A 10,547-nucleotide genomic window follows, 5' to 3' on the forward strand; every position below is an offset into this window, starting at 1 on the left:
TTCTGCTGTTTTGTATCAGCAAAGCAATATTTATCACAGCTTTGAACTATTTAATATTTTGAGTGTTAACCCTCAAAATGCTCTTAAATGCTTCTGTGCCATTTCTTGTATTTTGTTTCTTGCAGTGTTGTACTTTATTACAGTAAACATGAAAAATTGAGTTTGAACAGAATGGATACCATTCAACTGAGGTAAGGACAGTGTTGAAAATTTGTTTGCTTTATTTGTTCTAAGTTTTTCTGTGCTTTATTTTCCAGCTAATACATTAAACACTGTACAGAAACCTCAATAAAAATGATTAAAATTACCGAAACAGAATTTAGGATCATGAGTTAGTGAATAAAAACTACTCCACACTGTGAAAACCATATTTCCATATTAGTTGCCATATAAAGTTTGGTTTTACTGCTAGAAACACGTTCTCCAACTTCTGCCCTCCTTTTCTTTCTAGATGAAGAGAACTGAAGTGCTGAGTCTGCTCTAGTGACCAAACCAACCTTCACCATATGTATAGAAAGACAGTTTATTTCCTTCTGACTTTCAGCAAAATCAGTAAAATCAGTAAATTGGTTTTATTTATTTATTCTCTTCTGCCCATGTGTGTGCACTCATTTTTCCCTACTACCAAAAAACTTCAGAGACAGATCACTGAGTTTCTCCTGAAGCAGCTGATCAACATGGGCACTTTTTGTGATGCACATCAACAGCATGCACATTAGCAACTGCTGTGCATGTTGTTAATATAAGACTGACAGAGAAGAAATTAATTTGAGTTGTACATTTGTAGGACAAAGAACAAACATCTGAAGGTTGATGCTGCTGCTTTGTTTATTCCCAGATGAACTTCAGAGACAGATCACCGAGTTTCTCCTGAAGCAGTTGATCAACTCTTTGACTCTGAGCAACAGTAAAGATGTTCTTCCATTCACCGATCTGACCTGCAATGAAAAAAATGAATACTGAGGTTTTTCCATAAGAAACTGCAGATCTTAGTTACTGCTATTTCTGCACAGGTGCTGACTGCTTCAGTTGGGCTTTGAGGGCTGTTATGTTACCTTTGCGCATGAAGTTTCCACTGATGACCAAAAAATGTATTGGAGTGTTTTCACTTGAACAACCTGAGGAGAAAAGCACATCTTACCAAGATCATGTCCTCATAGGTCAGGAAGAGGATGTTGTACTGGTCTTTCTTTGAATGCCACTCTCTGATGTGGTCAAACCAGGATGCTCCTGAGACTATAATTGTATAATGTATCACTTAATGTAAGATTTCCATAAATGTGTTTTTTTCTTGAATATACTGTATTTATTTCAACATTCTGCAAAACCATCCAACATAGTTCAAGAAGACTTTCAAATGAAGACCACTCTGTCCAGTCTGTACTAATAAAACTTTACAATCAGCCATGAAATGAGACTATAATTGTATAATGTATCACTTAATGTAAGATTTCCATAATTTTTTTTTCTTGAATATACTGTATTTATTTCAACATTCTGCAAAACCATCCAACATAGTTCAAGAAGACTTTCAAATGAAGACCACTCTGTCCAGTCTGTACTAATAAAACTTTACAATCAGCCATGAAATTCTGTGTGGAAATCCATGCTGAGTAGGAGATTAATCGTGCAAATTTTATGGTCTGTTGTGCTTTTCATTTCATACATGACCTGGTTTATTTGGATTCATTTATTTATTTTTTAACTTATCAGCACCAGACTATTTGGTCTGATCATCATCATCATCATCATCATCATCATCCAGATTGTGGAGCTGAGGTATCTCACCATTGCCCATCAAGTACTGCTCCAAAAACTGTTCAAAGCTCGTCGGAGTTTCCATGTTAAAGTAGACACTGCTGAAGTGGTAATAAGAGATGATGTTGTCCTTTGGATTACGCATCACATAGATGATCTGATAAACAAACAGAGCAATCAGAATTTAATCTGATCCAATACACTCTAGTCTCTCCTTCATGCCATGACATAATTTTCTGTATTTGATATTTAAACACATACTAAATATGGAAGCCCAGTGCTTTCAAAAAATGTAATAAAAGTCTAATTTACAATATTATGTCATCAACATTTTTTTTATTTAGAAAGTTGTGTTTAATGATTTGGTTTGCTTTTACATTTTATCTAATAAGTTTGGTAATTTTAGTCTTGTGTTTTTATCCATGTGTTTCACAATGTACAAATGTTAATTTGTTTTAACTTTGAATTATCTTATCATTGTGTTTCAGGACATACAAATGTTAATTTATTTTACCTTTGAATGATATAATTCATGTGTTAGTCCTATAAAATATCAGTCTGTAACTTCTATATTCAGTTAATCACATAAGTAAATGTTTCAATCAACTTCTCAAATTATAAACATTTGATGGTTGTATTTTTTAAAATATGGGGATTTGCTCCTTTACCTCTTTTGCATTGTAGTAATTTGAAAATATTTTGGCTTTTGACTGTTGGTTTAACAAATAACTAACATGTTGCCTTGGAACCTTTTTGTGGGAAAAAACTATTTTCCTACATTTTTTAAACTAACGAATGATCTCAAATTAATCAGTAGATAAATTCATTTTAATCTTGCACAGAACTGTATTAGCATGTATTGTGTCAAAGTGTAATCTTCTGTACCATGAAAACATGCTCTCTGTTTGCTATTAAAGTGAGATACTATTAACATGATTTAATGTAATGTGTAAAACTTCAAATCAAAAGTTAACACAGGTTCAATGTAATATAGAGTAATGTGAAATATGTCATTGTGTATAATGGGTACTTTTAATTTTGGTTCTTGTTGCTAATACTTTTGTATTTTTACTTAAATAACATTTTGAATGCAGGACTTTTATTTGCAACAGCGTACTGTTACACTGTGGTACTACTACTTCTTCCATCAGTGCATGAAATACACACCTTTGCCTTCTTGTCCTTCAGTCCTGGAGGCATGAGAGTTGGGGTGAGGTGAGAGGTGAAGAGACGGGGAGACGGTCGCAGAGAGTAGGGTTCACGATCCTTCTTGTACTCCAGCCAAGGCATCTGCGCCAAGTTGTTTGGATATTCATTCAGACCTCCACCTAACTCACAGATGGAGATGATGATCTGCTGAGCCCATATAGTTCCTGTGAGGGGGAGCAGTTTGGAGAAATCACACATCATCAGTGAATCTGTTCCCAGCAGGACAGATCACCATGAACACAAATAATGTGATCCAGTTCTGTAAACAGCTGTTTTACTGACCTGACTTTGGATAAGTGACGAGGAATATGTCACTGTCTCGTATGTCAAAGCTCTGCAGTGAATCAATGTGCTCAGCAGATGTAGCCCTGTTAAAAATGTAGTTCTTATACCTGCAGAGGTAGTCACTGATCTGCTCCATGTTAGTAGTGAATCACACAAAAAAACAAGAGAAATGTTACTGATAAGGTTGTCGCAGCTCTTGGCTTCAGCAGCTGGACTCTGGACTTTGATTCTGAAATGCTGAGTTCGATTTTACATGGTGCAAACAGTTGTATTATATAATGTATTTGAAATGCTGACTGGTGCAGATTGACACCTATAGTATGGTTTATATACACAACACAGTTTGCAAATAGTTTTTTAACACTAAACTCTTTTTTTGTTTAAGGAAACAGCTTTATTTATAAATCATGTCAGAGAAGAGAATATTAATATTTTCGATGATTTATATTACCTCAAAGAAAAGGCACAAAAATAGCTGACACAAAATCTCTTTACATCTATAGACAGATGTAATTTCACTTAACATTATTCTGTTTTGTATCAGTAAATAAAACAATATAATAAATTTGAACTATTTATTAATATTTTGAGTGGAAACTTTCAAAATGCTCTTAAATGCTTCTGTGCCATTTTTTGTTTTTTGTTTTTTTATTTCTTGCAGTGTTGTACTTTATTATAGTAAACATGGAACTGACACTATGAAAAATAGGGTTTGAACAGAAGAATGGATACCATGCATTTGAGGTAAGGACAGTGTTGAAAATTTGTTTGCTTTTTTCCTCTGCGTTGCTCTGTGCACTTTATTTTCCAGCTAATACATTAAACACTGTACAGAAACCTCAATAAAAATGATTAAAGTAGAAATTAGGATGATGAGATAAGTTAAAATATGAAAACTACTCCACACTTTGAAAACCATATTTCCATATTAGTTGCCATATAAAGTTTGGTTTTAAATCATTTTAATGGGCACTTTTTGTGATGCACATCAACAGCATGCACATTAGCAACTGCTGTACATGTTAGTACACGACAGCAAAAAATGAATTTTGGAGTCTTAGATTTGTAGGACAAAGAACAAACACCTTAGAGTTGATGCTGCTGCTTTGATTATTCCCAGATGAACTTCAGAGACCGATCACTGATTTTCTCCTGAAGCAGCTGATCAACTCTTTGACTCTGGGCAACAGTAAAGATGTTCTTCCAGTCATCAATCTGACCTGCAATGAAAAACTAAAGCTGCACCTGATGTTTTTGTATAGGAGCTGCAGTTATGTTGCATTACCTTTGCGCATGAAGTTTCCACTGATCATATCTTTTGATACAAACTCATAGTTGGCTTTTTGGTCTTTCTTCATTGTTTTAAATGTGGCTTTTTCTACAACTTGCTCAACGTCTGCTTCACTGAGGTTTTTTCCTAAGAAACTGCAGATCTTAGTTACTGCTGCCTTCAGGTCCTGAAACAGAGAAAAAGGAGACCAACAGAGGAAAACTTCAGTTCTGACAAAGAATTTATTGGAGTGTTTTCACATGAACAACCTGAGGAGAAAAACACATCTTACCAAGATCATGTCCTCATAGGTCAGGAAGCGGATGTTGTACTGGTCTTTCTTTGAATGCCACTTTCTGATGTGGTCAAACCAGGACGAGCCTGCAAGTGTATAAATGTATAATGTTTCACTTAATGTAAGACTTCCATAAATGTGTTTCTTGAAAATACTGTATTTATTCCAACAGTATGCAAATACAACCAACATGATTCAAAAAGACTTTAAACTGGAAGTTATTCACATGCTGTTGTGGTCTGGACTAGAAATTATATTGTATTTATTTCAACAATCTGTAAAATCATCCAACGTAGTCCAAGAAGACTTTCAAATGAAGACCACTTCAGTCTGTACTAATAAAACTTTACAATCAGCCATGAAATTCTGTATGGAAATGAAATCCATGCTGAGTGGAAGATTAATCCTAAAAATTTTATGATCTGCTGTGCTTTTCATTTCATACATGTCCTGGTTTGATTTGACTGTTTTTTTTTTTTTATTATTTGTTTTTTTTTCATATTTATCAGCACCAGACTATTTGGTCTGATCATCATCATCATCATCCAGATTGTGGAGCTGAGGTATCTCACCATTGCCCGTCAAATACTGCTCCAAAAACTGTTCAAAGCTCGTCGGAGTTTCCACGTCAGAGCAGACACTGCAGAACTGGTAATAAGAGATGATGTTGTCCTTTGGATTATGCATCGCATACTGTAGATGATCTGACAAACACAACAATCAGAATTTAACCTGATCCAGTACACATTAGTTTCTCCTCCATGCCATGACATAATTTAAATGTTTCAGTATTTGATGATATTTAACATATACTAAATGTGGAAGTCCAGTGCTCTTGAAAAAGTGAATAAAAGTCAAAATTACACTATTCAGCCATCAACATTTTTTTTACTCAGAAAGTTGTGTTTAATGAATTGTATTCTCAAATATATGAAGATTTGCTGCTTGACCTGGTGTGCACTATATTAATTTGAAAATATTTAGGTTTTTGACTGTTGCAATAACAAATAAAATTAATATGTTTCCTTGTGTAACCCTGTTAAGGTCCTAATATATTGTGTTCACCTAAGCACTTGGCGGACTTAGTGCAGTTATAGTTTCGCCACTAGGTGGCAGTGTGCTGAGAATGGGCTAGGGATTTTTTTTTCTCTATCTTGGACAAAAAAGAAAGGAAGGAAAAAGGCCGATGGAGTGGGTTGGTAGAGAGTTAAGCTGAAAACGTATGTTTTTTTGATTATATGCGTCCATCTAGGCAAGTCTGTCTTTGTTAAAAATTGCTTGTTAAAGGTTTGCAGTTGTGGCGAAGACAAAATAGATACGCTGTAAATGAATTGTGGATGCTTTAGTTTTTCCGTTGGACGTCTATCTGTTACACTATACTAGCTAGCACTAGCCTCGATTCTAGTGATCTGCTGTTATGCTGTGAATGTTGGCTCCAGTTTCAGCGGACGTCTCCGGGCCAGTCTAATGTTATGCTGAGCCTACGACATCAAATGGGACCTCATCCAGCATCGGCTGAAAACATCACGGCATAGATTAATCACTGTGAGAGATTTGTTAATCTTTCTGAACTTTTGGACATTCAGCCAGAGGACTCTGTGGACTCTGCCTCGGAAGGTGTTTTTCCCCCAGTTGGATTATAGCTTACTGACATTCTCCCACAGCCGAGAGATCGACTGTTTCGTCATAGAGACTTCTTCGAGTTCTGGATTCTTCTCATTCATCACGGTGCCTGAGTCCTCGGTCCAGCTCCTCTATCAACAGCGCTGCAACGGCTCCACTGGATGTTTTTTTGGGTTGAACATTGAGTATTGGAAGGGTGGTAGGACAATTTATGTCTTGAGTGCACTCAGAAGTATTGTTGTTGATTTCATGTATTGTGGAGTTTTATTTATTTATTTATTTACCTGAGTTTTGCAAAAGTATATGCTGACTAATTTGTTGAACACTGCATTTAGCATGTGATATGGTTTGTACTGAATGTTGACATATTGAATGAAGTTCTTTAAATAATAATTGCAGTTATGAGTGTAAAGCATATCCTGTTGTCCTGTGCTCATTGGGGTGGGATCCATAAGCCTTCCAATTGTGTGGCTTAGGTACATTCCCAGTCTCCTCATTGAACCTAGACTTTGATAACTCTATCCTAGATCCCTAGTGCTGATACAGGTGTTATCACCGCAGGTGGGTTACACTTGGACTAACACATTGCCTTTTCTTTTTGTGGGGAATAAATGGTCTTATACTTGTATAGCACTTTTCTTTGCTTTACAGCACACTCAAAGCGCTTTCACACTACTTGGCCATTCACCCATTTACACTCCCAAGCACTCACACATTCACACACCAGTATTATCACCGGGAGCAACTGGGGGTTCAGTGTCTTGCTCAAAGGACACTTCAACATGTTGACTGGACACCACCCACTCTACCTTCTGAGCCACAGCCGCCCCCGAATAACTATTTTCCTACATTTTATCACCCAAACAATTAACTTGAAAATTTGTCAGCAGATAAATTATAATTAGCCTTGGACGGAATTTTCTATTACTATGTTCTGTGTAAAAGTGTAATTTTCAGTACCATGAAAACATGCTTTCCTTTTTCTATTAAAGTGAGATACTGTTAACCTCATTTAATGTAATGTACAATACTTCAAATCAAAATATATCAACAACACAGGTTCAATGTATTATAGAGTAATGTGAAATATGTCATTGTGTATAATGGGTACTTTTAATTTTGGTACTTGACGCTAATACTTTTGCATATATACGTAACATTTTGAATGCATGACTTTTATTTGTAACAGTGTACTGTTACACTGTGGTATTACTACTTCTTCCACCAGTGCATAAAATACACACCTTTGCCATCTTCGCCTTCAGTCCCAAAGGCATGAGAGCTGGGGTGAGGTGAGAGGAGAAGAGACAGGGAGACGGTCGCAGAGAGTAATCTTCACGACCCTCTGTGTACTCCAGCCAAGGCATCTGCTCCAAGTTGTTTGGATATTCATTGAGACCTCCACCTAACTCACAGATGGAGATGATGATCTGCTGAGCCCATATAGTTCCTGTGAGGGGTGTTGTACCCGGTACTTTTTACCATACTGACTCTGAGAGACGAGGCAGTCCAAGTAACTACAAAACAGTGCTGATTTATTCCATGAATACAGGTAAAAATTAACATTACACGCTCAGGCATCTTGCACCTCCAAACTGCTCGCAGGCAGATGAAAGATGAAAGACCCTGAACCCACCAGGCCTATACATTATATCCCCTCGGTTGGGCTAGCCCCATACTACACAGAAACGTCAACCGGGACGTCTCTTGCCAGCTTTGCAGCTGGTCATAGCAGTAGTCAAAACATGAAGTAAATCAATGTCTAGTAACATGTCGTGACTTAAACATAAGAACATATTATGGCTAAGGCTACAGTTATACACATCATAATAATATTAAACATCCTGTCTGCTGACAGTCATCAACTCTTCTCTCTGGTATCCTTGACCAGATGTACCCTGTAGAAACTCATAAGCATGACTAAGCATTTAACAGTCTAACTAGACATCCTATCTCCACTAAACATTTCTAATACATAAAGTATCTATCCAATTTCTATCTGACTAAAAATACCTAACGGGGAACGGTTTGGAGAAATCACACATCAGTGAATCTGTTCCCAGCAGGACAGATCACCATGAATACAAATAATGTGATCTAGTGCTGTAAACAGCTGTTTTACTGACCTGACTTTGGATAAGTGACAAGGAATATGTCACTGTCTTGTATTTCAAAGCTCTGCAGTGAATCAATGTGCTCAGTAGTTGTCATACTCTTGACAAAGATATAGCTTTTATACCTGAAGAGGTAGTCGTTGATCTGCTCCATATTAGTTCTAGACCACACAGAAAAATGAGAGAATTGTTGCCTAGGGGGTTGTCACAGCTCTCAGGCAGAACAGCTGGACTTTGATTCATGTATCACATAAATCACATTTTGAGGCAATACTTGAAAGATCTTGTTCTGCCACCTGGAGTTTCTCTCCTTCAGTATGTCGATGACCTGCTGTTGGCTGCTCCTGACTCAGAAAGCATAATGTCTGCTACAGAGGCATTGTTTATGTACTTGGCTCAGGGAGGCTTCAAGGTTGCACACAGTTGCATTTCTGGGACGCATGGTGTCAGCATCAGGCTTACACATAGCTGAGACTCAAAAGACACACATTCTCTGTTATTCAAAGCCCAACACAGTCAGAGAAATAATGAAATTTTTGGGACTGATTAACTTCAGTAAGAACTTTGTACCTGATTTCACCAGTCTGGTGATACCTCTCCGTGCCATGCTGACAGAGGCAGGTTACAAGAATTATGGTTCTGCTCTCATGTGGAACACACAAGCAGAAAAGGCTTTTGTGAACATCAAACAAGTGTCGTGGCAAGAGTGGTGATGCCTACTAAATTAATTCAGACAAACCATTACAATTTAAAGGATCATTTAATATTACAATTATTCTAAATAGAGTAGTATTTAAACAGATACTCTTGTAGTTAGGGAACAGAGAACAGAGATCAGAGAACAGAGACTCTCCTCTTGCAATGGAATAGATAAAGCAAAAGAAGATTGTTAAAGCACCAGTCAGTCGTCGTCATTGGTTGTCAGTCCCGAGTCAGTCAGCCCCAGTCAGTCGTCGTCTCCCACCAGCCCTCCGAGGCCGGGCTGGTGGTACACTGCTCACGGTAGCATGGTCCTTCTCTTCTCTCTCCTAGGCTCACTCCTTTATCAGCTTTTAGCTACTTCCCAACAGCTGGACTCTGTCCGTCTTGACATCTATCGGCCCCCCTTCTCACTCCATTCTGAGAATCCTCTGCAGCCTTCCTAGAAGACAGGAAGGTTTACTCCCAATGTTCTGGCAAAGGCCCTCACCAAGGAACAGAGGGTTCATCTCTGACCATACTTAGGCTGTAACTAGGATTCTAAGTATTAATTATATAACCACTTGCATAAGCTAATACCAAATAAGGTCTATATGAGCTACATACTGTTCTATTACATATTTCCTCTGGAATCTGGTTCATTTTTCAACCACCACAGTCCCCCCTTCCGTAGTTTTTAAACTATGGAACATATCGGAACTCAGAATAGGGAAAATCAAAATGTGACCATGTTGGCCTGAGACTCTAACGCCTCTAAACTCTGACAGCTGTAGTTAAACACTGACCTCTTCCTACAGCTAAAATTAAATCTAAAATTTCCGTATTACAAAACTAACAACTCCTCGATAAACCTTTAACCTTAACAGAGTCTTTCTCACATACTCCAGTGAAACCCAACTTAAACAACTCAGGCAGTCAGGTCTCTAACATCTCACACCTTCGCAGAGTCAGTAGTAATTAACTATGGTGAACAAATCAACTGTATAAAATAACACATAACTTCCCATTCATAACAGTCAGACAAATGAACAGACATGAACATAAAAGTAAACAGAAATAAACAAAAATAAACAACCAGCATGAGATAACTGTTCCCCTTGTAAGGCACAAGTTCATGACAGAAACATTCATAGACACATATATCTGAATACATCACTTCCTAATCAAATACTAATACTAATCAATGAACCCAAGGAACACTACAAATCACTAATTAAACCTTATCTTCCTACCTCATCCAAGAGGAAAATAGAGATCAACTTCTATTTTAAAGACAAACTTTTGATCTAACAGA

The 10,547-nt window shown here is 37.2% G+C and overlaps 2 protein-coding genes across 2 annotated transcripts; both read right to left on the reverse strand.

Annotated features, from left to right (window-relative positions):
* Positions 1–1,720: 1,720 nt before the first annotated feature.
* Positions 1,721–3,388, reverse strand: LOC109953246 (amine sulfotransferase-like). The gene is made up of 3 exons (XM_020588673.1): positions 3,250–3,388; positions 2,926–3,131; positions 1,721–1,915 (listed from the first exon to the last, which is right to left on the reverse strand). The coding sequence occupies exons 1-3, from the start codon at positions 3,386–3,388 to the stop codon at positions 1,721–1,723; spliced, it is 540 nt and encodes a 179-aa protein (XP_020444329.1).
* Positions 3,389–4,281: 893 nt separating this feature from the next.
* Positions 4,282–8,708, reverse strand: LOC109953239 (amine sulfotransferase-like). The gene is made up of 6 exons (XM_020588669.1): positions 8,567–8,708; positions 7,685–7,890; positions 5,390–5,510; positions 4,815–4,903; positions 4,538–4,709; positions 4,282–4,472 (listed from the first exon to the last, which is right to left on the reverse strand). The coding sequence occupies exons 1-6, from the start codon at positions 8,706–8,708 to the stop codon at positions 4,363–4,365; spliced, it is 840 nt and encodes a 279-aa protein (XP_020444325.1). The 3' UTR covers positions 4,282–4,362.
* Between the last annotated feature and the right edge of the window lie 1,839 nt (positions 8,709–10,547).

Source organism: Monopterus albus, unplaced genomic scaffold, assembly GCF_001952655.1.
Source record: "Monopterus albus unplaced genomic scaffold, M_albus_1.0 scaffold588.1, whole genome shotgun sequence".
In the NCBI taxonomy this organism is placed as follows: Eukaryota; Metazoa; Chordata; class Actinopteri; order Synbranchiformes; family Synbranchidae; genus Monopterus; species Monopterus albus.

Excerpts from the sequence above, each read along its gene's own strand:
- LOC109953246 (XM_020588673.1), bottom strand. The coding sequence starts at position 3,388 with ATGGAGCAGATCAGTGACTACCTCTGCAGGTATAAGAACTACATTTTT. Across the intron at positions 3,132-3,249 it reads CGTCACTTATCCAAAGTCAG|GAACTATATGGGCTCAGCAG; the intron begins GTCAGTAAAACA and ends TCCCCCTCACAG. Across the intron at positions 1,916-2,925 it reads TGAAGGACAAGAAGGCAAAG|ATCATCTATGTGATGCGTAA; the intron begins GTGTGTATTTCA and ends TTTGTTTATCAG.
- LOC109953239 (XM_020588669.1), bottom strand. The coding sequence starts at position 8,708 with ATGGAGCAGATCAACGACTACCTCTTCAGGTATAAAAGCTATATCTTT. Across the intron at positions 7,891-8,566 it reads TGTCACTTATCCAAAGTCAG|GAACTATATGGGCTCAGCAG; the intron begins GTCAGTAAAACA and ends CACCCCTCACAG. Across the intron at positions 4,473-4,537 it reads TGGAAACTTCATGCGCAAAG|GTCAGATTGATGACTGGAAG; the intron begins GTAATGCAACAT and ends TTTTCATTGCAG.